Source organism: Cydia fagiglandana, chromosome 20, assembly GCF_963556715.1.
Source record: "Cydia fagiglandana chromosome 20, ilCydFagi1.1, whole genome shotgun sequence".
In the NCBI taxonomy this organism is placed as follows: domain Eukaryota; kingdom Metazoa; phylum Arthropoda; class Insecta; order Lepidoptera; family Tortricidae; genus Cydia; species Cydia fagiglandana.
In genome coordinates this window covers 10,806,010-10,833,553 of record NC_085951.1, presented here as the reverse complement: position 1 = coordinate 10,833,553, position 27,544 = coordinate 10,806,010, and the positions used below count along the sequence as shown (strand labels likewise).

Below are 27,544 nucleotides of genomic sequence, written 5' to 3'. Positions count from 1 at the left end.
AGGTGGTATGGCCGCCGTACGTGATATAATAGCTATAAGTTAGAGAGAGAAAAAGATATTTTGACCGCACCACGGTCACGGTGCGTTGCGGTAGTCTGTTACGGCTTTTACGGTCGTGCAAACATTTGCATACCTGTAATTTATGTTATCTGGCAACATTTTCACTGATATGTGTATTGTATTGTGTCAGCACTGTCAGGTCGTCAGTCACCATTTTTGTTGTATTGTTGTAAATTTCTTTTTATTTATTATGTGGTGTATAAAAAAAACCTGTAATATGCTACATAGTGAGAAATATATTTAAACGAAGTGTAGCTGCAAAAATAAGCTATGGATTCAACGCTATCTTTCTTTAGTCTACCAGTAAGTAGTGTTTCGTTTTTATGCAATCAACTTTATAGTCACCATTAATAACTAATAACATCTATCTCGCTCAGTTTGTAGACTCCGAGAGTGCTGAATTAGCGCTAAATATCAAGAACGTGAATCCAGACTGTGGTTATGAGGAGCTTCACTCCAGCCTGCCGTCACACAGCGGCCTGCTGGGTCATGACGACGTGTTGGCCCAGTTCCTGTCGCCAGACGAGCCGCTGGAGGAGCCCGACCTCAACGGCCCCGCCACCTTGCACTGCGAGATATGTCAGAAAAAGTTTGACAATGCTAAGAAGTACTATGGTCATCTTAGAATACATTCCAAGGGCAATGCTTGGGTCTGTGGTACGTTCTTCTTCCTGGCGTTATCCCGGCATTTTGCCACGGCTCATGGGAGCCTGGGGTCCGCTTGACAACTAATCCCATGATTTGACATAGGCACTAGTTTTTACGAAAGCTACTGCCATCTGACCTTCCAATCCAGAGGGGAAACTAGGCCTAATTGGGATTAGTCCGGTTTCCTCACGATGTTCTCCTTCACCGAAAAGCGACTGGCAAATATCAAATATATATATTTCGTACATAAGTTCCGAAAAACTCATTGGTACGAGCCGGGGTTTGACATTCCAAGGGCAATGCTTGGGTTTGTGGGTCGTTATTGCCATAATATCTAATAAATGTTGGATTCCAGTGCCGGATTTACAGTCTTTGCCGCCCTAGGCCCCAGCCCCTAAAGTAAGCACTAGCCGCCTCTTTCTCAGCACCCACCATCACACCTAATATCTAGCTGACAAAGAGTCATATGGCTCAACTAGCTTTTAAAATTGTAGTCGTAAACACAACACACAACGATTTTGTTAACAAATTACTTTAAGCCTTTATAAGGCAGAGGGACTATATTTCCCACCTGATTTTGCACTTTATTTCAAAGTAATAGGGTTCAATTTTGCTTAATTTCTGGCACCCTTATGCCTTATAAAGGGTTAATAAACCATAAACATGATTTGTGTGTGACATGTATTTCAGACAAATGCCCGGACCAGAAGTTTGCCACTAAGCAGCACCTCATGAAGCACAGCCTCAGCCACAAGCCCCTGGAGCGGGTGTGGAGGTGCCAGCACTGCAGCCTGTCCTTTGAGGCCCTGTGGAGGCTCCAGCAGCATCTCTTCTCGACCCATTTGGAGTACAGGTAAAAACAGTACGCCAACAAACTGCCCCGCAGTTTGGCGAATTTTTGTATTGTGGTACGCATATTTTATATTTCCATGTTACTTTCAATAAAAAAAAAGTAAGAATCTATTTCCAAGATTAGAAATAAACTTCACAAAGAAAACTTTTTACTAATTATATCTGACCTACTTTTTACCGATATTATTATGTCGACTCTCTTAACAAACATAATATGGATATTATATTAACCCTTTTGAACGCCACAGACGGCAATTGACGTCAACGCAAAATCGTGACAATGACGCCAAAGACGGCATTTGACGTAGATCGTTTTTTGATGAAAATCTACTGAAAAACACCCCACTTTTAGGTTGGCATTCACAAAACGAAATTTTACCCCTGTGGCGTCAGTGGCACGGCAAATGGATGCGCCGTTTGGCGTTCAAAAGGTTAAGAGTTCATGAATAAATAGGGCAATGGAGTGTTGTGGTGATATACTATAATATTATTTACTGGATAAGTCTTTAACAGGTATAAGCCCATTCATGTTTTTTGTCTGTTTCAGGCCCCACAAATGTGATGAATGTGAAAAAGCTTTCCATAAAAAATCTGATTTAAGGAGGCATAAAGACATGCACAGCAGTAAGAATATTGTTTATAATATAGTTTTTTTCTCGTATACACCTACTAAATATCCTTAAAAACAAGATTAAATGTAAAATGTACAAATTATTTTTGCAGATATAAGGAAATTCACCTGTTCAGTATGTGAGATGGACTTCAAAGACAAGTGCAATCTTAAGAGGCATATGTTAACGCATACCAACGAGAAGCCCTACTGCTGTGCAGGCTGCGGCAATAGGTATAAACAGGTATGAAACCTACTCATTACAGCTTACAGATTGAACCTTAAGGCCTGTCTCCATATTGCGCGGCAAACTATCGAACATTGGCTCGCGAGGCAGCCGCGCGCATTAATCTGATTGTGTTGGCTCGCGAGCCAACCCGGTATCCATTGCGTGCGGCTGCCTCCCGAGCCAATGTTCGATAGTTGGCCGCGCAATATGGAGACAGGCCTTTAGTGTTATGAAGATAATGTTTGGTAAAACCTACTAATGTCCACACTATTTTTTAACTGACTCATAACCCTTATTGCTAAAAGATAAGGTCCATTGTGTTGCTAGAAAAAGTGTAATTAAACTGAGTATTACTGATTTCATATTTTTCAGTTGGCATCCATGAAGAGGCACAGTGTGAAGTGCCCCAAAAATCAAAACAACATCATTGTGGACCCCAAAGTCCGCAAGAACCACTGCAGAGTGTGTGGCATGATGTTTCAGTACAAGAGTGCTTTGTTAGAACATTGCGTCAGGTAATTATTATCTTATAGTAGGTCTTTTCCATTTCTCTGGCACAATATTACAAAGTTCCATGTTACATTTTCATGATAGTTGAAACTTCGACTTAATGTCACCATGATAATGTTCAAATTTCAGTTTGATTAAATTCAAACATTGAACCACCAGGTTGCATTTTATAAAATGAAATGAAATGGAAATTTTTATTTAGTGGCCCGTACATAAATACCTTAAAGGCCTGTCTCCATATTGCGCGGCAAACTATCGAACATTATGTTCGATACTAAAAACTAAACTAGCATACATATTATAAAAATATATTTTAAAACTAAAGACATAAAGCTATAATGTGCAAATATAAAACGCGAGGGGCGTTATGGGCAGTGTTGCTGCTTTAGACTTCTTTACGATATGGTCTGAATAACCACGATTTTAACTGTACCTCTAATAAAAAACTAGAGAGCAACTAATATGTGGTATTATGTGGGTGGCATTTATTAAAAATCCTCTATAAATAAATATCAATATTTTTCAACAGGCAACATACAAACCCTCCCGGCACCACCAACCCCCCCGCCACGGTGGAGCCCGACAAGCCCCACGTGCAGCTCACCATGGACCACAACCGTCTCGACACCATCGTCGACGACATCCTCGCCGCCGAGGACGACTACCTCTCCCTCTCGCACAACAACATCCTCAACTACAACCAGAACGAGATACAAGATAACAATGATAACCTCATGCATGTGGAATTCTTAAAAGCAATGAATCAGCTGCACAGTCTTGACGATGAACTGTTTTATAACGATTTAGATTTAGACAACTTCCAGGCCTCACATATATTTAACATGAACACTAATGATATGGATTACGGAGATAAAAATGGAGAAATTCTATTCGATTTCGCTGATAACGGGAGGAGTATGGATCAAGATATAATGAATGTGCTCTCCGATGTTACAGTCCCGGAGACAACTAAGACTGAACCTGTACAAAATCCCCCGGTCTCAGTTAACGAATGTGCGACCATTTTTGAAAGTGATGTAGATTTAGAAGCCAGTACAAATCTAGCGGCTAATTTAAATCAGTTGATTGGCGAGAATAATGTTCATTATGTTTCAACGGAGGATGACGATACGTTCATAATAAGTTTGAACAGTGCTATAGATGCTGAACAGTTGACGGATATGTTGAATATAGGAGTTGAATTAGTTGAAAATAATGAAGAGAGAGCACCAGATGTAATACCGGAACTGGATAAGACTGATTATCACATAGATGAGCCGATTGTAGTGAAAATTGAAGAACCTGTACTCAATAATGAAGTGCCTAATGATAATAAGGAAAATGTTTTAGTAAAGCCGAAGATAAAGAAATGCACTTTATTTATATGCCAAACATGTAATAAGGTGTTTAAAAAGAAGGAGAATTATAAGTCGCACAAAGGTAAGGTTTTTTATTTGAATATTCACATCACAATTTTAACATTTTATCGTCATTTTGCCAATACAATCACATAATCAGTTTTTTACTTTTAACTAAAACATATGGAGAGCTCTGTGGTTCGACGGTATATTTAATGACTGTAAACATAGGCCTTGGCTACCGATTGATGATGATTTCGTATGCTTCTTATCACGTCACAGATGGGAAAGCCACAACCAGTCAGTGCAGTCAACGTCAAAAGGTTTTCAAGAGCGCAATCAATGTATCTGACCGTACGTTATATGTTTCAGCGACTCACAACCCGTCACTACGTGCTCACCGTTGCCGCTTGTGCGGTCTCCGCTTCAGCTACCGCTCCACGCTCAACAAGCACCGCGCCGCGCACGAGCGCAGGCCCAAGCGGCAGATCCCTTGCGAGCACACGGGATGTAACAAGGTGTACGACGCGGCGTGGAAGGTCGGTGTTTAATACTTGTAGCAACACAACCCATCTCTACTAGCAGCAAGCGAGAGCGTAATGCGCGCGCAACCTTCCCGGTTTCATCACGCTCCGATAACGCCACACTCACGTTCGGAATGTGACGAACCCTTGCCCTTAAACACCTATTAAAATATCGTTGCCTGAGTCTAAGTCATGACAAGTCACAAGTGTCACAACACAAGCTTTCTTGAGTTTACTGTGGGGCATAGTCGATTAATGTTTAAATGTAATGTTATTTTATTAATATCTGTTATTTTTTGCAGTTGAAAAACCACGTAGAGCGCGATCACGAGAAGCTGACGCCGTACAAATGCGACAGACAGGGTTGCGGCAAGAGGTTCTACAAGCAGTGCGACCTGCAGAAACATGACAGGTATGCGCACTAGAGATGCATCGGATATCGGGTTACTATCCGGTATCCGGCCTATCCGGCCATTATTTTACTATCCGGCCGGATACCGGATAGTAACATTGCTTGATTCCGGAGTAAACAAATTGGATTTAAGAAAGAGACTTGGTCATAATCGTACTTGTTTATTATTTTAAAACAATTTAATCATTCGACTGACTTGCACGCGCACTCATTTCGAACTTAGAAATGAGTCAGCGCGAACGTTTACTAGGAAACAGGTCAAACCTGCAGAATGCGCACCTGAAAAACCGAAATGTAGGTATAGTTCCGCCGGCCGAATATCCGGCGGCAGTATACCGGATATTCGGCCAGTGTCCAGGCCGGATATCCGGTATCCGGCCAAACAACTATCCGTTGCATCTCTAATGCGCACTTTCAGGAATGTAAAGTATTGTACAAAGTCGTCGTGATTATTTGCGTTTCTTGTGTATTGACGACTTGACTAATATTGGAAGCCACGTTAGGGTGGTATTCCATTTGTCCAATATCTTGGTTCAATGTCATTGTGTCACTCTCTCATTAAGCAAAATGTGAGACAAAATACACATTGGACAGGTGCAGGTGGATTAACACTCTTAGGACTGATTTAGACGGTGCGCGGACTTGCATGCGATTTTAGTTACATTGCCGAATGTTGGTTATGTCAGGCGTGTCTCACTCCGCGATTTCGTCGCTTTGCTACAGGTAGCTAAAAGTACATCCGTTCGACCCCAATTTTGGGGTTTGACATAAGCCGCGCGTGGCGCTGTCGCCACCTAGCGGCCATATCTGTGCTGATCGTAACAGACGCGTTTTGTTAGAGAGTGAGTCTTCTGTACCTAGTACTATTATTTATTCTGTGGTTATGTCCAATTCAACCGACCGATCAAAACCGCGCAATGTAATGAAACACGCATGCGAGTTCTCGCATCGTCTAAATGAGCCCTTAGCCACGCCAAAAATACTTAGATAGCTTGATAATAAAGACAACAAAATGTTTTTAGATTCCACTCCGGCGAGCGGCCGTACTCTTGCGACATCTGCCAGCGCTCCTTCCAGCAGATCTCGCATCTCAAACGCCATATACGGACCGTCGACTGCACTCACCAGTGAGTGAACTAAGACTATTTTCTTCTTTTAGAGGTGCCATTGCTTTGTTTTCATCTCGTTACCCACTGTTGGGTGTCATCCCTCATTGGGCTCTTGTCTACCTAGCAATTTCTTTATATGTCTATTCTGTGCTTTCTCTTTGACAGCCTAACGAAAATCCTTTACTTGGTAAATTTTTCTTGACTTCCCTTTTTTTCTATCGTCATGTAAAATTGGGTTCATTTTGCTCAAGTCAAAATCCTTTAAAAGAGAAACAGCCTAAAGTTGTGATTATGAATGCATTAATTATTTCTTCCAATAATTTCATTTTGTGTCATAAGATGTATTTATTGTCACAACTGTGTCATTGTAATCGTATATCAAAATATGGAAGAAAGTTCAACAGTTTGCCATACGAGGACTTTACGAGGATATGAAAGCTTTCTTTTCTCAATTGCACTTTAAAGTGAAAAGTTGAAATGAGTTTCAAGTGGTGTTTATTTATTTTCAGCGCTCAACGATGAAGATTCTGGAGCTCCGCTAGTTTAATTAGGAATATTATAGGTACTTAATACCAATACTGTGATAATGCCCTTTGTTAATATAATAGTAATTATGAGTATTAAATATACTTGAACATAATATGTATATTTTTTCTTTCTTTAAAATACCCAAATATCAGGTTTTATTTTTCTTTTTTGCACAGTATACAATTTTTATTCAGGGTTTGAAAACAATCTTCTATGAACTACAAACAAAAACAATGTAGGTATAAAAAATGGTTTATTGTAAAAATAATTCGTTTACAACTTCTAAACTTCATTTAATGATTACAATTAACTTACAATCTTATTTACATCTTATAAATGAAAATTATGTTTATGCTATTGTATAGCACACAAAACAAACTCAACTCAAAAAACAAAACTACCCTATTTCTTTAGGAGAGGTCACATTATATTTTCCACGAACCACATTGAACACACACAAAAAGTGATTTGAAACAAAGATTTGTCTACATTGATAATTTGCGTGAAATTTTGTTTGTATGAGATCGCGAGAGAAATTGAATGAGTTCACAATGGTGATCTGATTTCATTGGTGTGAAGTTTTTTCAATTTTAGAATTTCTTGTCTTTGTAAATTATCTTTAACCCTTTGACCGCTAAAGACATCACTAGACCTGCGCGGCTTCAGCCCAATATCCTAAACCTCCATTTTCGACAAGGTTTACGATGACGCGTCGCACACTGGCGTGTCGTTCAAAGGGAATGATTTGTAATATCCTCCTAAGGTAAGTAAGGAGGTAAGGTAAGGATGTCCATACAAATGAAAAATCCACAATTTGCCACTGAAATTTGAATAGTATATAATGTCAGATAGAGTTGATTTTGGGTTTGTTTGAAAATTGAACGAAACAAAAGAAATGCGACTCTGTTCCAATTGAATATGACTTAAATTTCATCAAACTGAATAAGTATTATAGGTAGGACCTTGGGCCTTAGGAGGATATTTAATGAAAACACCTATTCCCGTCTGTGCCCGGCGGGGACAAATGGGAATACACCGTTCAAAGGGTTGACGTCTCAGTCTTCCTCATCCCGCAGCGTCATGGCTCGCATGAAATCCTCCAGGCTGTGGTCGCTGTTGACCAGGCTCTCGTACGTGTGGTGGTTGTTGCCCAGCTGTATATAACGCAACAACATATTTATTTTATTGCAGTATTTTTCATATACAATAAAATAATAAAATACCTGCGTTTGACGCTGACATTAACCCTTTGTAAGGCAGAGGGAAGATATTTCCCACCTGATTTTGAACTTTTCTACTGACGGAAATTGCTTGACAGAGTATACATGTGTACTCACAAAGTTCTTGACCCACTTGGAGAGGTGGTGGGTGTAGTAGGGCGCCTCGAACCTGGCGTCCACCAGCAGCACGGCGCCCCAGTCGCCGCGGTGCCGCACGCAGCGCCCCACCGCCTGGTTCAACGCCCTGCACAAACACAAGACAGATTATTTCCGTACACGGCGGGGAGAAGTTGATAACTCGAGATATTTTGCTGAAGGAATTTGAATTTAAAATAAAATTACATAAGGTTCAAATTTCTTCCATTTTTTCCCGCCAGATATCAACTTCTTCCCGCCGTGTACGGATTTATAGTGCGACATAAATTAGTTGAATTTAATAAAATGGAAACTAGTGTTTAGTTTTATCAGTTATAAAGTGCATATATATGTTAGTCTGTAAGGTATTTGTAATGGGCGCGTCCGCAGAAGCGACCTACCATAAGCTTGCACGTGTCCCCCTGGCTGCTAAAGAGTTACAAACCGAGAGGCGAATAAATAATAGGCAAGATTGCGAACATTGCGATCAATACGAATACGAATGGGCCTTGTCGCTTGATTTAAAAATTAATAAAATAAATAAAACAGAATAATTCCATATTAAATTGTTGCCATGTTTAAGCGTTTTACGTCAAAGATGTGTCAGTTAACCATTTGTAAGTCAGAGGGAATATATTTCCCACCTGATCTTGAACTTATTTTAAAGCGATAAGGAAGACTATTAGACGCCGTTTTTATGAGCACATCAAATTCCAATATCTTCATTGGTCCTTCGAGCCGGATAGGTTCAGTTCAGCCAAATTTCTTGCAGAAGTTGTATTCAAAGATGCACAAATGTTACCTGTACGCTTGCACCCGGAGCCACTCTCGACTGGAGAGCAGCTTTCTTTGCGCGGCGTATTTGTCGTTGTATTTCATCTTCTCCTTTACTGCCATGTCGAATGTGTTGGGGTACGGCACACCGATCTGAAATACATCATACACTGTCTGTATATATGTACGTTTGCGATAAACTCAAAAACTACTGACTGAACGGAATCTCATGCGGTTTTCACCTATCAATAGAGTGATTCTTGAGGAAGGTTCGTTCCGCGTTGTATAATTTGTTAAAGTTTTGTGTTACCCGTGCGAAGCCGGGACGGGTCGCTAGTTTAGAATAGAATAAGAGAGCGTTTATTCGTGGCAAAATAAAAGAAGAAACCAACACGTAACATAACATATAAGCGACGAAATGGTCCCTCGTTCGACTCAGCACGTTGCTAGACGGTCAGTATATCCCTGCAACACCGGGATATACTGACCGTGATGACGGCTCGAGCCTGGTGGTCCTTGAAGTCCATCCCCTCGGACACCTTGCCGCGGTACACTGCGAACAGCAGAGCTCTCCTCACTCGCCGAGTACTTGTGGTAGCCCTGCAACACCGGGATACTGACCGTCATGACGGCTCGAGCCTGGTGGTCCTTGAAGTCCATCCCCTCGGACACCTTGCCACGGTACACTGCGAACAGCAGAGCTCTCCTCACTCGCCGAGTACTTGTGGTAGCCCTGCAACACCGGGGTACTGACCGTGATGACGGCTCGAGCCTGGTGGTCCTTGAAGTCCATACCCTCGGACACCTTGCCGCGGTACACTGCGAACAGCAGAGCTCTCCTCACTCGCCGAGCACTTGTGGTAGCCCTGCAACACCGGGATACTGACCGTGATGACGGCTCGAGCCTGGTGGTCCTTGAAGTCCATACCCTCGGACACCTTGCCGCGGTACACTGCGAACAGCAGAGCTCTCCTCACTCGCCGAGTACTTGTGGTAGCCCTGCAACACCGGGGTACTGACCGTGATGACGGCTCGAGCCTGGTGGTCCTTGAAGTCCATCCCCTCGGACACCTTGCCGCGGTACACTGCGAACAGCAGAGCTCTCCTCACTCGCCGAGCACTTGTGGTAGCCCTGCAACACCGGGATACTGACCGTGATGACGGCTCGAGCCTGGTGGTCCTTGAAGTCCATCCCCTCGGACACCTTGCCGCGGTACACTGCGAACAGCAGAGCTCTCCTCACTCGCCGAGTACTTGTGGTAGCCCTGCAACACCGGGGTACTGACCGTGATGACGGCTCGAGCCTGGTGGTCCTTGAAGTCCATCCCCTCGGACACCTTGCCGCGGTACACTGCGAACAGCAGAGCTCTCCTCACTCGCCGAGCACTTGTGGTAGCCCTGCAACACCGGGATACTGACCGTGATGACGGCTCGAGCCTGGTGGTCCTTGAAGTCCATCCCCTCGGACACCTTGCCGCGGTACACTGCGAACAGTAAGGCACCTTCCGCATTCGCCGAGTACTTGTAGTAGTCCTGCAACAACAGAGAATAATGAATAATAAGCGTTCCAGCTGCGATCGCGCATTACGTGCACTCAAGAGTCAAGGGTGAACAGGCACCTTCTGGGCGAGCTCGCTCCATCGTAGGCCACGTCTATGCCTCGGCTAGTCTGTGGCCATGAGTAAGCCCATTTATAATTTAAAAAAAAAACTTCAGCTCGTTCGTGGTGCGAGTGCCGCGGCCGCTGTAAAACCATCGCGAGCACAGACTTCTGAGGGCATACCGCGAACACCGAAGATCGCAAATTGCGGGCATATTTCTATATCACTTTAATTGCAGTAAAATAGAAAGATACCCCCTGGCGGAAGGGCATGATATTTCGGAGATTCCGTGGGAATCTGCCGAATCCTGCACCGGAACAGATGACGCGACAAAAAACTGTGTCGCCAAAAATAAATGATAGGATCTAACAGGATGTTAAAATTAAAAGCATAAACAAAATAAGCAATTTTCAACCACATAGTAATAAGCATAAGCAACTGTTAACACACCTCCATGATATCGTTGTGATCCCTAACGTTTCTCGACTCCACGAAGACCCGTTTCGTTTGGCTCAGTTGCATCCACAACCCTGTTTCTCGCCACCTGGAAATGTTTCAAGTGTCAACCCTATTTGATGTTTTCATTTGAAGCGATTAAGGCGGTATTAAAATGTATTCAAAACAAACGTCTCATAGACAAGCGAATATAAGTTCACTTTTATGACTTTTAAACTATTCCAAGAATTACTTTAAGACCTAGACCAAGTTTGTTTATAAGCGCGTACGAGGGTAAACAGCAGAGCAAGAGCAGATGGCAGAGCGCTGAAGTATCGATCCAGAGGCCGTGAATTCAAGTCTCACCCAAGTAATTGTTCCAGTTTTAAATTTATTCTAAGCACAGGAAAATACGCTAGGAGTAACTTGTGAGACCCATAGATAGTATAGCTTGTCCTAGTCCATCTTGTTTGATTATAATCTTTACTATTCTCCGTTATATTACACAAACATGAACCTTTTGGCAAGCTTATTTATAAGAGCGTATACTCTAGTACAGCGGTCGGCAACCTTTTAGTATCCAAGAGCCACATAGCAGTTAACGAAGTGGACGCGGGCCGCACTTTGTTAATATTTATGACTTTATCAGACATTGTCATTTGTCAATATTACATACAAAGTAGCCAGGAAGGCTCGCGGGCCGCAAGTGAGAGATTCGCGAGCCGCATGCGGCCCGCGGGCCGCGGGTTGTCGACCGCTTCTAGTATTAAGACTCACCTTTTTACCAGCTTGTTGATAAGTGCGTAGGACGGCAGGAAACATAGTACGCCGCTAGGTGTCACCTGTGTGACCCAAAGTATGGCCTGGCCAAGGCCGTCTTGTATATCTGGCTGGTCCGTGCCGCGACTGTTACACTCAAGGCGGCGGCCATTAGGGCAGGTTGATAGTGAGCCTATCCACACCTGAAAGTAATTAAATATATTAAAAACCGGGCAAGTGCGAGTCGGACTCGCGCACAAAGGGTTCCGTACCATAAAGCAAAAAAAAAAAACGGAAAAAAATGCAAAAAGAAAACGGTCACCCATCCAAGTACTGACCACGCCCGACGTTGCTTAACTTTGGTCAAAAATCACGTTTGCTGTATGGGAGCCCCACTTAAATCTTTATTATATTCTGTTTTTAGTATTCGTTGTTATAGCGGCAACAGAAATACATCATCTGTGAAAATTTCAACTGTCTAGCTATCACGGTTCGTGAGATACAGCCTGGTGACAGACAGACGGACAGACGGACGGACGGACGGACGGACGGACGGACGGACGGACAGCGAAGTCTTAGTAATAGGGTCCCGTTTTACCCTTTGGGTACGGAACCCTAATAGCAGTAAATATGTGAGTCCAAGCTCTGTTTGAGATTGTCTTTGCTAAGTTTGCATCTACTTGAAAGCGATATTAACGTATGATTGGCACATTACTTTTATTTAAATACCTAAAGATACAGACCCAAAACTACTACACACTCTTTTCTTTTGGGTACTAGCACCCAAAAGAAAAGGATGAGTATAGTTTTTTATGTTCTTATTTACTGAATAAATTTGGTTTGACCAACTATAGGCACTGGTCCCACCGCGAGCTAGTAAGCTATGAGCTATCGGCTATAAACACGAACAAAAGATAAGCACTCCCGTGTAAATAAAAGAGGTACGGCGATATTTATAGCTCACCGCTGGGCGAGTAACTATAAATATCGCCGTGTCTCTTTTATTTACACGGGAGTGCTTATCCTTTGTTCGCGTTTATAGCCGATAGCTCATAGCTTACTAGCTCGCGGTGGGACCAGTGCCATAATAAACTCACCCTGTCCGGCGGGATGACGTGATTGGGACTGACTTGCAGAGGAAACTCTGTCGCCAGTTCAGAGTGTAGACTTATGAGAGGGGTGAGGGTCCCCGAAGCCAGTATGATGCATTTTGCCTCTTTTAGACCCTCGAAAATCACGGCTGGATTCATGCATAGGAGACGGAGTGACAGTGTTTCCTTGTCCTGTAAAAATAAATATAAAATTAGGCTCAGGGATAAATATAAGAATTTTAGACGTCGAGTCATATGAGAATATCTGGGAAACAGAACTCTGCTCGGAAAACATATAAATACTCAAAAATGCGATTTTTCACCTCCGAATTATATGTAGAACGTGCCATGCTTTAGGGAAGGGAGGGACAATGTGATTTGAGACCTTACCTGTCAAACATACCTAGATTTTGTTAGACAGTAACCGCCTTATTCGTAAAACTTTACTCACCTGATTTAGTTAAACTATGTTCTATCCCTTTTTTCAAATAGATAGTCAAAATGACATATAAAGACAAACGATTCACAGCTAATTCAGGCCAGTAACGTGTTTATAAGCCATTAGAGTTTTATTTATTGGTATAAGTACGGTATGGAGGCAGGTGAGACGCCCTTGCTGCCGTGTCACGCGCATCTCATGTAACTTTAAAAGTTGAGTTTCGAGATAATTACGTTTCAAGTTTTAAAGATTCAAATGCTGTTATCGTTGACGGTTCGTCGTAATTTTTTTTATTTTTTTCTAATCTTCAAGTAGGAAATATGGTCACAGATTAGGCCTTTTAATTTTTTTTTCGCATTATTGAATAGTTTTCATTTTATTCGAATTAAATGATTTCGCATGATCAACTCTTCCATACTATAGTGGTCACACGAAGTCATGTAAGTCAAGTTACATGACATACGCGTGATCAAACGTGACACGTTTTACTATACCAATATTGTTGTCGTATAAATAAAGCGCTCGGCCAGTCATGCCTAACTCCGGCAACTTAAGAAACAATGTTGATAATTTGGTTGTGTCAGTCATACAACTCAAGTTAACTGAGTTGTGTCTGACGCCATCGGCAAAAAAATGAAGTTACATGAGTTAGTCATATGCTTTTCTCAGTAAATAATGAAGATTTTCAAAGTTTTCTTTTAGAAGATATATATTTAATGGTTTTTAAGACGATTTAGACTGGTTATCCGTAACTCATGTAACTCGAGTTAACGGAGTTTGGCGTGACACGGCAGCTTGCACATCCTCACAGTGCCCTTACCTAATGCGTACTCGTGACTTAATCCTGGGCGGACACATATTGCGCCCGGAGTTAGTCTCTCGAGATCAAAAAGATCCTGCAGCTGTTTGAAGTTGCAGGTTTGGATCGAGAGTTGTAGTAGGTGGCGATCACAATAGATAAGGAATGGTCGCAGTGATACATAGGCTTTGGAGCCTTATACACGGTGTAACATGAGGAAACCGAATAATTTTAACCACGCATTTCTGAGGCCAAAAGAAGGAAATAATGTTATATTTCTTTAGGTCAATTTCGCCAAATAAAAATGTTTTTTTTTTTCAATTTTTTGCATGTATTTGTACTTACAAAAACAAATGTTATTGGTACCCTTGTCACTTAAAATTGATTTTAACATTTTTTATTCGTAAAACCTACTTTTTGCAAAGTGTTACTTGTCACTTTTTGACATCTATCAATAAGGATATTTAGACTACGTCCCATAGCAGCAACATCACCGTCAAAAAGGCCTTTTACACTATGTAACAATAAAAACTTGTTTTTTCTTAAATTAATATTATCTCTGAAACTAGGCGAATTTCAAAAAAGTTTATTGGACATTTTTGTCTCTAAATATGATCAGGAATACGCTGTTAAAATTATTCGGTTTCCTCATGTTATACCGTGTATAGCCCCTAAAATGAAGAAGAAGAAGTAAAACTTACTTGAGTGTGTTGTGAGAACTGCGAGTACCGCGGCTCATCCCCGCCCCCGGTCTTAACCAGCGCCGGCACGAAGTCGTCTAAATACTTGGCGTCCTGGCGAAACAGGAACCCTGCAAATGCACAGGATTATAAAGGACTTTGGAAGGAACAGTGCTTTATCCACCAACTCGTATTCATCATTCACAAGTATCATTCACTGGTTTATTATTCGGCAAAGAAAATCTAATACATTTGGTTTTCTTAGCATTAAGTAGCAGATTGTTAATAGTAAATGAGTTAACTACATCAATTAGTGTGCGAGTGTAGATTTCTGGCAGGCGTGGCTCACTCCGCGATTTCATCGCTTTGCTACAGGTAGTACAGGTAGTTAAAAGTACATCCGTTCCACCCCAATTTTGGGGAAAGCCATAAGCCGCGCGTGGCGCTGTGGCCACCTAGCAGCCATATCTGTGCTGATCGTAACAGACGCGTTTTGTTAGAGAATGAGTCTTCTGTACCTAGTACTATTATTTATTCTGTGTTTCTGGTCAACCTTAAAAAGTGATGATGACAAAAATAACTATTTCACAATGGTTTTAACCACACAACAAATACATACACATACACAAATAAGCAATACAGAGCATTTGCCCTGGCCATTTCTAATATGAACCAAAAACAGGAATGGGCCCAAAATAGAACCTTGTGGCACACCTAACTTAACTATAGCTTCGCTTGACTGGGTTTTAGAACAACTGACTGTGTTCTATTGCTGAACTATAAGGACATGAGACTTAAGGCATTTTCTGGCAGACCATAGTGTCCTAATGTCAAAATGATCATTCTATTCCATGCTCCACGCAATCAAATGGTTTAAGAAGATTCATTAATATATGTATAAAATTTAGATATTCTGTTAACTTTCCTTTGGCATATATACATACGTAAGCGAAACCCTGTAAAGTCGGACCAAGACAACTCTACATGCCATTTGCAATAACATTGTTTTTGTATTAATATGAAACTGTTGTTTTTAATAACACAATTACAAGTTTACAGGTACCTAAGCAAAAACGGTATCGTCTTGGGTCGTCCCATTCGTTTTTCGTCAAGTTCTTAAATTAGTCCTATTCTGCTTTCGTCACCCATTCTACATTCGTCACAATTGTCGGTGGCTTTCAATGTAGAATGCGTGACGAAAGCAGAATAGGACTAATGTAAGAACTTGACGAAAAACGAATGGGACGACCTAAGACGATACCGCAAAAACACACTTTGACGGACTCTTCAGCGATCCTAGATCTTTACGTAGCCATCGGTAAATATAACTCTTTCAGACATCTGAACTAACTCACCTAGCACCATTTGCAGGGTCTCAATGAGTGTGCCCGTGGCTTGTGTGACTCCATACAGAGTTTCTGGGGCCTCGCGTAGCCGTCGGCAGAAAATTTCCGCGCTTTCGCTGAACTCTGAAATATAAAAACGAATGAAGCAAGAACAAATAAAATATTAAGTATTTATAAGATAGAGATAATGTACTTTCGGCCTCGATTTTAAACTTCGTTTAATTTTTGCGTAATTTTGTGAGATTTAATTTTCAAAACATCTGTGGGTCAAGTTAGAGCCACACGTGACATCAGTGGCGGGCATCCAAAGAAATTTCCATTTTCCGTTAAATAAAAAAAATATAGATATACGCATCACTTTGTTCCATAATTCAAAAAAAGAACCCAAATGACTTCCGGCTTTCGTCCGAATATTTTGGATGCACCGCCACTGTGACACATTCATTTGTATTTAGTGCAGATGGCATTTGAAACTCTGATAGTATGTATTTTATCATCACACTATCATAATTAGAGATGCAACGGATAGTTGTTTGGCCGGATACCGGATATTCGGCCTGACCATCGGCCGAATATTCGGCCTACATTTCGGTTTTCAGGTGCGCACTGTGCAGGTTTTGACCTGTTTCTAGGTTTGAAATGTGTGCGCGTGCAAGTGAGTGGAATGTTTAAATAGTTTTAAAATAATAAACGAGTACGATTATTACCGTGACTGTTTCTTATTCCAATTTTGTTTACTCCGAAATAAAGCAATCCGGTATCCGGCCGGATACTAGGCCACTATCCGGTATCCGGCCGGATGTTAAAATATTGGCCGGACACCGGATAGTAACCGAATATCCGGTGCATCTCTAATCATAATATTAAATGTCAATATTTTGAAGTAGGATGGAGCATGGTAATAATTTATTAAGAGTGTTGTATACTTAGTTACCGGTGAAATGCTCCATGCCGATGTTATGGTTGTTGAGAGTCTGTACAAAGTGCTGGACCTGCCAGGTGTGGACTGCCTCGTTGTTGTTTATCGGCTTGTTGGTTAACAGAGGGAGCTGATTAGCGAACCTGTAAACATTCGAGAGTTATACAATAAGGCCCACTTGCACTGTTCCACTAACCCGGGGTTAACCGGTTAAACCTGGAGTTACCATGGTTACCAGTACAATTTGAAACTAGGTTAACGGCTTAACCGCTTATCCCTGGGTTAGTGGGATGGTGCAAGTGAGCCTAAGTTTGCGTTGGCCCGGTTACGGCAAAAGGCGGATTTCGAAAATTGTAGCCAGCATTTTTTACTGCACAAGTTATTTTGCATGGGAGAGAACATTTCGAAAAACGAAACCTACGGTCTCCAAAAGTAGATACTGATGTAGTGCATAATTGTCTTTCCATCGTATTTTCTCGGAATCGTTCGTATTTGTCATGCTACTTCAGTCAACCTCAGTACTTTTTGTACCGAGACTGACTGAAATAGTGTTAGGGAGACACGTTTGCAAGAAGGTAAGCGATCTTGACATGTCTTTTAATTGAAAAACGCTTTTTTAAAATCAAAAGCTATTACTTATGAAAGCAGAAGAATATAAATGATCGTATTAGATTCATAATTGTTACTTATTTGCCGTAATTTATTTTTTAAATGTGATTTTCAATTAAAAGACATATCAAGATTGTTTACCTTATTTCTAATGCTAAAAAAAACTAACTATACATCTGTACAATCAATTGGGATAAATGCTCATTAGACATAGAAAAATGCCTTACTTTTTTTCATGTACTATGTTGTGGCGTTAAAATAAATGTATTTCTTCTTAAAAACGTTTAGTTAGACTTACCAATCGTCCCAGAATTTCAACGTTTTCAGTAGGATATCTATGTAACTTATCACGTCTTGGTTCGCGTACCGGTATTGCGCTACCTGAGTCAGTTCCTGTGAGAAAACAAAACATTTTGTTCTTAGTTTCATAAATGAAATGAAGTTTAAAATACGTCGCGTAATGGGGTTGGCAACTGTCAAAGGTTTGCATAGATGGCGCCATCATAGCTTGCCCTGCTCCTTTTTCTATGAGATTTGGCTTAAAGGGCTGGCATCCAGGGTATAAAAAAAACAAAAATTTGACATAAATCTAGGGATTGACAGGGCAAGCTATGATGGCGCCATCTGCTAAAAACTTCGACCGGCCAACCCCATTGTATGATGCTTGGAAAAGAATTTACAATATCAACAATCAACAAAGTAGAAAATATAAACAAATTAAAAAATCAAACGTTTCCAACCAACACATGCGAGCATAGACAAAACATCCTCCAGGCTGAGCATAGTCGCGCTACCCCCTCTGCCACGCATACGGTTATTTTACTCCATGTTCGAGTCGAAAGTGTCTTTGTGTGACGTCCGTGTTTTTGAACGGACCAATCACGGCACGGGACTTCGCTCACCTCGTCCCGCGCACCCCCGCACTTTTGGCATCATCGGTTGCATGAAATAATTGCTCTAAACTCGGTCTAGAGGATTCCTAGTCTGTGTAAACCTTACTTAAAATAAAAATATGAAGGTTACTTTGACACCGTGCACCATAACAATTATAATTGGGTATTTGACTATTAGTCAAATCAGTTTCTTTTTCGAACTGTCAAAACGATTTGCTACTATGGAATTTATATGAAGCACTTGCATGTGACGTCACGATCAAATTACCTACTCTTTATAGTTTTATATGGGTTTTAAAATAGAAATTGTGTCTAAAAATAACTGCTGTCTGCGTTTCTCTATTAATCTTCTATTGCTTTATTTCTTGCATGGTGTAAACTAATTTATTTTAAATACAGTCAAATACCCTATTGTCCTTGTCGCTGTGGGCACGACAAGTAACGATGAGCTTTAAGTGTTCTTGGCGTTCAAAAGGTTAAACAAAGGAACAGCTAGAACGTGTTAGTAGAGTTAGTACCTTGATCGCAGCTTGTATTTCGTCCCTCGTGACTGTTTGTGTGGCCGCGTCGCGACAGATGTCCTCGATGTTGTGCGCCTCGTCGATTATTATTATCTGGTCGCGCACGTCTATTTGCATCTGAAATAATTACATTTATCAAAATGTATAAAGTATCCTGTATTTTTAAAAGTTATGTAAGATCAGAATTTGCAATAGAAAATACATAGGGACGGTTAAGTGCAATGAGTTTGAAGCCCGGCACTTTTATATACTTTATAAACTTTCGATTCGTTTGAAACTAGTTTAATTTGCTTTGCGGCAAAAATTAATGCGCGTACCCTTAAAGTAAGTAAAGAAAAGACGCTTAGGTCGACGTCAAAGATTTATATACATTTTTCGCCTTAATTATTACAAAGGACAAAAGTGTAAACATATTTTTGACGTCGACTGTACCACAAGGATTTACGTACACTGACCCGCCTGGCCGCGTAGTACGGACTACGGACAGGCTACCAGAGACTCCCTGACGAAAACCAGCTCTTCAAGGTCGAAGACTGTTAGTGCACGTTGCTCCTAATGCCGGGCTCTATGAGTTAGTTGTACGGGCAGAAGACGATCTGCGCCGCGGCCGCCATGCTGCGGGCCGCGTAGTACGGACAGGCTACCAGAGACTCCTCGACAGCCACCAGCTCTTCAAGGTTGAAGGCTGTTAGTGTGTTAGGCCCTTGTGGTTGTCGATGGTACTCACGATGCTCCTAATGCCGGGCTCTATGAGGTAGTTGTACGGGCAGAAGACGATCTGCGCCGCGGTCGCCATGCTGCGGGCCGCGTAGTACGGACAGGCTACCAGAGACTCCTCGACGGCCACCAGCTCTTCAAGGTCGAAGACTGTTAGTGTTTTAGGCCCTTATTGTGGTTGTCGATGGTACTCACATTGCTCCTAATGCCGGGCTCTATGAGGTAGTTGTACGGGCAGAAGACGATCTGCGCCGCGGCCGCCATGCTGCGGGCCGCTTAGTACGGACAGGCTACCAGAGACTCCCCGACGGCCACCAGCTCTTCAAGGTTGAAGGCTGTTAGTGTTTTAGACCCTTATTGTGGTTGTCGATGGTCCTCACATTGCGCCTAATGCCGGGCTCTATGAGATAGTTGTACGGGCAGAAGACGATCTGCGCCGCGGCCGCCATGCTGCGGGCCGCGTAGTATGGACAGGCTACCAGCGACTCCCCGATGGCCACCAGCTCTTCAAGTTCGAAGGCTGCTAGAGGGTGTTAGGCCGTTGTGGTTGTCGATGGTACTCACGTTGCTCCTAATGCCGGGCTCTATGAGATAGTTGTACGGGCAGAAGACGATCTGCGCCGCGGCCGCCATGCTGCGGGCCGCGTAGTACGGACAGGCTACCAGCGACTCCCCGATGGCCACCAGCTCTTCAAGGTCGAAGGCAGCTGGGAGGGAGCCGTGGTGGAGTGCCTTCTGGTTGTCAAATGGCTTGCAGTTGGTAGCCGTTTTTGTTGGCGCGTCCGGAGGTGCGGTGTGCGTCTGAAAATGATATAGTAAGTTGAGAAGAAATGTGAACTCGGTACATCCTCAATTGAATTAAGGCAATTCTAAAGATGCTTATTGGTCAATCGTAGTAGTAGAAAAGTTGTTCAAAATTTACGTGTCACTTTTGCTACATATGACAGCGCTAAGTGAAAGAATCAGATAGCTAATGTAATAATACAGTTACAATTTCATTTCACCTTGGTATATCCCCTGCACATGTCATTATACGTCTTCCAAAGTTTCCGGTCGAACTACTTGATACACGCATACTTCCGACTCGCCAGAATCGTCATTTTCTCCTCCCCACAGTAGAACGTCTTCTTGAACTCTTTGCCGACCTTCTGATGCTTCGAAGAAGAAGTTCGTGGTTTCACTTTCATTTGTACGAGTAGAATGGCTATTGAATAAGACTTACCTTGGTACATCCCTTGCACATATTATTCTTCGTCTACCAAAGTTTCCGGTCTAACTCCCTGATACACCCATACTCCCGACTCGCCAGAATCTTCATCTCCCCGCAGTAGAACATCCGTTTGAAGTCCTTGACGGAGCTGCTTCCCTAAGTTTAACAGAACGGACTTACCTTAGTACATCCCCTGCACATATCATTCTTCGTCTTCCACAGCTGCTTGTCGAACTCTCTTATACAGGCGTACTCCTGACTCGCCAGAATGGTCATCTTCGCCTCCCCGCAGTAGAACGTCCTCTTACACTCCTTGGCGACCTTCTAAAGCTGTTAGTGATTCCACTTTCATTAGTAGGATGGCTATTGAATAAGTCTTACCTAAGTACACCCCCTGCAAATATCATTCTTCGTCTTCCAATGTTGGCGCTCGAAATCCCTGATACACGCATACTCCCGACTCGTCAGAATTGTCATCTTCGCCTCCCCGCAGTAGAACGTCCGCTTGAACTCCTTCACCACTTGATGGAGCTGCTTCCCTAAGTTTAATAGAACGGACTTACCTTAGTACATCCCCTGCACATATCATTCTTCGTCTTCCACAGCTGCTTGTCGAACTCTCTTATACAGGCGTACTCCCGACTCGCCAGAATGGTCATCTTCGCCTCCCCGCAGTAGAACGTCCTCTTGAACTCCTTGATGACCTGCTGGAGTTGCTTGTGCGTCCGCGCGCCGTAGTAGATGGTGGGAACGCTGGAATCAACAAGCATGGATGTCCGGATTTGAAGGGACGTGATGAGGTTGTACAGCCGTCTGGAATAGAGTAATTGGTTACCTCCACCGGTGGACGCCACAGGTTAATACTATTCACTCTTGACATGCTATTTCATGCATTACAGACAGCAAACAACAGTTTCGAACTTATTTCATCTTATAGTATGGCGTAACTTAGGTACCGATTTTTGCCAGGATGCAAGGATGCAAGAATTTAAAGTCAAAACTTCGTCTCAGTCTCATTATGGTTATAGCTACCGTAATTCTAGCCAATATTAATCACATAAAAAAAACCATAGATTCCACTAGATACAATAAAGTACACTTTAAAAATATTCTACAAGCTGCACACATCATAACGTATACTTACAATACCCTATAGCAACTTTACAATCCACTGTTATTAATTCATTCCACCTTAGGTCTCTGAGCCATAATAAGGTGGATTCCATCACAGATGGAGTATAAAGTTACTGATCCAGACATACTAAACCTTTTCAAACGTTCTGTGAGGAAGGTGGTTGGATGTGGGCGACAAGGAGACTCATACACGAGTTGAGATGGGCTGATGGATCTCAGGAGTGGAATGTTGGTCTGACATCGTGTAACTTGAAGGTGTTAAAAATTAGCGTTTTGTGGGAGATTACGGAGAGACGTTTAACCGGAGTAGAAGCGACTTGAGGTTGCTTGGTGGTGTCAGTTTCAAGGTTGGTCTGACATCGTGTAACTCAAAGGTGTTAGCGTTTTGTGAGAGATTACGGAGAGACGTGTTATCGGAGTAGGAGCGACACTTGAGGTTGGTTGGTGGTGGCAGGTCAGGAGTGGAAGGTTGGTCTGACATCGTGTAACTCTAAGGTGTTAGCGTTTTGTGAGGGATTACGGAGAGACGTGTTATCGGAGTAGGAGCGACACTTGAGGTTGGTTGGTGGTGTCAGGTCAGGAGTGGAAGGTTGGTCTGACATCGTGTAACTCGAAGGTGTTAAGCTAGCGTTTTGTGGGAGATTACAGGAGTTGTTCTTGGTCTGACTCCATCGTGTCAGCTAGTGTTTTACGTGGACAACAAGCTACTAGGCTTACCGGACATGTTCAGGTGTTTCGGGTTCAGGTGGGCCGGTGGTCTTCTCAGGAGTGGAAGGTAGGTCTGGCGACGTGGAGTCTGAATCGAAGGAGGTGTTCAGTTTTCTCTTCTTGTGGATTGTAACGAGACCGTTGCTCGATGTCTCTGTGAATGAGTTTAATTTTACACCAACATTTATAAATAAAAATTGCATAAATCTTAATTAATACCCTAGTTATACTCTGTATCTGTGTAAAAAAAAAGTAAACAAAATCTACCCTCAAATGGCTCCTTAAGCCAGTTGAGGGTAGATGAAAACATTACATGATCAAATAATGTAGGGTTAAAGTCAGGTCGCTCAGTGACAGATTCAGGCGGTTTTGTATTTGGTTGGTTAGCCAATAAATGTTATAACTACCCGAAAATGTACAAATTGTTAGTTTACTTTTATTTAAATACCTAAAGATACAGACTATAGTTTATCGAACGAGCGAGCGAAGCGAAGCGAAGTTCTTACATTCGACTTCGGACACGCGGCCGGCTAGCGGCACGTCCCGGCATTTCGATGTTTTTAAGCTGAACTGTCAGAAGATAGTTTGATACTCAAGAACTTAAGTAAATTTGTCCTGATTTAAATGAAATTGGGTAAACGTGTAGTTGAGGGCAGTAAATTATAGTCATTAAATTATGAGCAGGCTTTATCAAGAGGTTATTAAACTAGAAGAGCTTAAAATGCTAAAAAGCTATTTGTGAGGGGTCATGCATTTCTGGTCATCTTTTTTGTAAGAAAGTATGGTCGAGTTTGGTATCAAATTAAAGCGCTCGGCTTGCACTTTTATAATATCGTCTTTAAATTTACCATTTTGAAATAGTTAGCAAGATAAAAATAAACATAGTATAGGTATTTGACATTTGGCAAGAAACTATGGAAGGTAGAGGTTCTACACTCCATAGCAAGGCCTGTTCACTTCCTAAGAAAGTTATGTCCCCAAATAATTGCGCATGTGTGCGCCTTAAGCTTCTATGTGTGCGTTGGCCTCCGGGAAAAAGTTGCGAGTAATAAAAATAAAAACATTTTTCTACAGCAACATTGCTCCCAACTCTGATTTAAATTATCACGAATTTTACACAATATTAATCATAAAACGGGATTTAAAACGCTTAAAACTTAATTACATGCGATTAAGTTTTATAATGAATATTTGCTTCCAACTGTCTTTATCAATATTCATAAAATATATGGAGGGTAGGTACGTCTACCCACCATAATAAAAAATATATTTGTCAATGACTCTGTCCAACTGCTGTGGTTAAAGTTCATAACGAAAATTTTATTTATTAAATCTTTAAATAATACATACAACTTGTACCGCTACGTACCACTTAAGACTGTAAGCCTGTACCTACATGGATTACGGCAATGCACATAGAAAATGTGCTAAATGCGGAGCAACGGCTGTTGAAGCAGCCAGAGTGAAATTTACAACTTTAGTGGGTTCAGAAGGAACCGAGTCATAACGCATCTGGAAAGCGTATTAATTAACCGTGAAGAAATGTATGAATACAAGTTGGAAATCTGTGTAAAATGCCGTGTGTAAAGTGTAGTGTATCTGTGTGTAAAGTGTAATAGGTAGGCATGCCTAATGTTATTTGTATAAAAGGTACTGAAAACGTTGTGAATGCGCTTTATTAATGTCTATTTTTTTATTAAGTTGCCAGTTGCCAGTTTTCAGTGTATATTTTTATATGTAAAACATTTTTTAATAAATAATATATATAATGTTATAAACATAAACATGCCTTTTATTTAAATCAATTGATAATACCACAAACAAGGGGTAATATTTGCATCTTGCATATATTTCGTGATATGAAGATAACAAATATGTTTATCAACAGAATTACTACCTACCAATACCCGCCAGGCTAAACCGGTTGTCGGTAGTTCCATTGGTACACAAAGACGGCGCCACTAGTATAAACGTATAAACGGTTGGGGACATTTTTTTGTATGGAGTTACCGTTCTTCTCCTAGTGAGTATTATATTCTTTGCTCCATAGGTACAAGAAACATTACGGCTTACCACAGATACAGTTTATTTTAATCTCTATAGTGAATCAGTTAAAGGCTCCACAGAGCTTACAATTATAGTTTGTCAAAGGACTGTCTCGTTTCAAACACAGACAGAGAGAATTATACTATCTTTGTCTTACGCCAGTACTAGCACCCGAAAGAAAAGGACGAGTATAGTTTTTTGTTCTTATTTACTGACAAATTTGATTTGACAACTATATTCGCACACGTTTTCAATCCATTGTCGACTTTAGCCTCGCCACAAGGCCACAGACGTTCGGAATGGGGTTGGCAACTGTCAAAGGTTTGCATAGATGGCGCCATCATAGCTTGCCCCTTTGTCTATGAGATTTGGCTTAAATGACTGGCATCCAGGACATAAATATTCATTACAAAAAAAAATTGACACAATTCTAGGGATTGACAGGGCAAGCTATGCTGGCGCCATCTTCAAAATACTTCGACCGGCCAACCCCATTTTCTGAACGGAATGACATTTGTAGAGCGACGTCCCGTTCCTACCTGTCATTCCGTACGAAAACTGAATGAAAATTCCGAACGTCTGCGGCCAAGGTAAGTGTGCAACAAAATATAGATGAAGATGGCGGCCATGCACTATGTCGTCTATGTCATAAAATCGTCATGGATGTCGTTTTTTAGGTTTTGGGGGGCGCAGATTTCTATGATGATGATTATTTTGAAATCCAACATGGCGGCCATGCACTATCTCATAAAAGTCGTCATGGATGTCGTTTTATAGGTTTTAGGGGGCCCTGATTTCGAAAATGATGACCATTTTGGAATCCAAAATGGCCGCCATGCACTATGTCATAAAAGTCGTCATGGGTGTCGTTTTATAGGTTTTAGGGGGGCAGAGATTTCGAAAATGATGACCATTTCGGATTCCAAAATGGCGGCCATGCACTATGTTATAAAAGTCGTCATATATGTCGTTTTATAGGTTTTAGGGGGGCACAGATTTCGAAAATGATGACCATTTTGGAATCCAACATGGCGGCCATGCACTATGTCATAAAAGTCGTCATGGATGTCGTTTTATAGGTTTTAGGGGGCCCAGATTTCGAAAATGATGACTATTTTGGAATCCAAGATGGCGGCCATGCACTATGTCATAAAAGTCATCATGGATGTCACTTTGTAGGTTTTAGGGGGCCCTGATTGCGAAAATGATGATCATTTTGGAATCCAAAATGACGGCCATGCAGTATGTCATAAAAGTCGTCATGGATGTCGTTTTACTGGTCATGATCATCATTTTCGAAATCTACACACCTGTTTCAAATAAGGTATAGGTAGATGCATCCTAGTAAGTCAACAACATCTATATCTACTATCGAATTGTACTTTTGATAGTAGTACGAAATGTAATCTGAAAGGAGTCAAGTAATATATTCCTGTAATGAGGAATCTACATTGATACCAATTACTAGTAATTGTAGAATTCGAAAGTTGATTCCTGATTCCTCAAATGGAATTGTACTTAGTAATTCGGTATTGTTAGATTACAAAGTAATCTGGGAATCAGTAATCAGATTACAAAGTAATTTCCAGTAATCGTGGAATCAGGAATCAATTACGAAATGCCCTTCTCGGACTAAGTAGCACTGCATTCAATTGATCTTTTTGGCGAACCGCGAGTTCACAGTTCGGGGCGAACTACTAGTAATATACCTATAACTTGCGTTACTCTGTAGTGATACGGGAAGTTCTACCGTTTGGCCCGTAATAAACCATCTATGAAAAGGATTCTCAATAAGAGTCTATGTAAATTGATGCTTATTTGAAGTTACTCAAATCAACTTATACCAGGTTAACGTTCTAAATGTAATCGTAGATAAAATATTATCTTGTGTCATTATATCGTCTTTTTATATCAAAAAATATTCATATAATACCTAAACGACATATTAAATATATTAAGAACGGGTCACTCACGTCCGTGAGCCACGCAAGTTCCTGATGACACTCCTCGGTACGGAGTGAAACATGTCGAGCGTTTTTCGACTTAAAATACGTGAATGAGCCGTTCTTAATATGTTTAATTATGTCTGTGTCTCACGGAAGTTTTGTTATTAAAATAATACCTATTGATGTATATAAATATGTATATTTTATTTACTAAACACCGCCTGCCGCCTATATTCAAAACAACACACTAAACCGCCAACAGACCTCCGTAGATACATAATAGCTAACGAAATTACAGACAGTTCATTTGATAATCGCTTGATGTATACATTTTTAGTCGTACGTGTACAATATCACGATTAAATGCCACACACTATACCACAACCACAACCAAAGTTAAGTTAGGCTAGGCTACAGTCCCAATGTATACTTTAACATTGACAACTTCAAATTGTAATCAATTAACTTAACTGTTGTATTTGTATTATTGTAGTAATCTTCGCAAATATGCAGGTTTACGGTCAACATTCGGAATTTGAAGTAGACGAAGTTGCGAGCAGAGTAGTAGGTATACCTACTACATATCTCAAAATGGAGAATAGGTACTAATTAAAATACTCACGGTTCTGCTCTGATCTCATTGGTTTTATTTTTTATTGTATTTTGACAAGTTCTCTTGAATCTGCGTCAAGGTGTCCAAAGTTGTGTAGTCATTAAGGTGT

General features: G+C 41.4%; 2 protein-coding genes across 2 annotated transcripts in view; one reads left to right on the top strand and one right to left on the bottom strand.

Annotated features, from left to right (window-relative positions):
• The first annotated feature begins 214 nt into the window (after positions 1–214).
• On the top strand, positions 215–6,952 carry LOC134674799 (zinc finger protein 184-like). Its single transcript, XM_063532939.1, has 11 exons — positions 215–363; positions 438–717; positions 1,399–1,561; positions 2,108–2,184; positions 2,284–2,414; positions 2,772–2,914; positions 3,439–4,349; positions 4,640–4,806; positions 5,094–5,203; positions 6,226–6,330; positions 6,822–6,952. Exons 1-11 carry the CDS (start codon positions 331–333, stop codon positions 6,832–6,834), a joined length of 2,133 nt encoding a protein of 710 aa, XP_063389009.1. The 5' UTR covers positions 215–330; the 3' UTR covers positions 6,835–6,952.
• A 215-nt stretch (positions 6,953–7,167) lies between these two features.
• LOC134674800 (Fanconi anemia group J protein homolog) overlaps positions 7,168–27,544 on the bottom strand; it is a 117,085-nt gene continuing 96,708 nt past the window's right edge. Inside the window, exons 5-19 of the mRNA XM_063532940.1 lie at positions 22,840–22,984; positions 21,552–21,801; positions 20,343–20,579; positions 19,059–19,178; positions 17,946–18,040; positions 17,054–17,181; positions 16,129–16,242; positions 14,795–14,904; positions 12,862–13,047; positions 11,783–11,967; positions 11,021–11,114; positions 10,389–10,502; positions 8,998–9,122; positions 8,178–8,304; positions 7,168–7,994 (exon numbers count right to left, since the gene is read on the bottom strand). Of these exons, the coding sequence (XP_063389010.1) occupies positions 7,896–7,994; positions 8,178–8,304; positions 8,998–9,122; positions 10,389–10,502; positions 11,021–11,114; positions 11,783–11,967; positions 12,862–13,047; positions 14,795–14,904; positions 16,129–16,242; positions 17,054–17,181; positions 17,946–18,040; positions 19,059–19,178; positions 20,343–20,579; positions 21,552–21,801; positions 22,840–22,984 (2,129 nt within the window). The 3' untranslated portion in view covers positions 7,168–7,895. The remainder of the gene's footprint in view (positions 7,995–8,177; positions 8,305–8,997; positions 9,123–10,388; positions 10,503–11,020; positions 11,115–11,782; positions 11,968–12,861; positions 13,048–14,794; positions 14,905–16,128; positions 16,243–17,053; positions 17,182–17,945; positions 18,041–19,058; positions 19,179–20,342; positions 20,580–21,551; positions 21,802–22,839; positions 22,985–27,544) is intronic.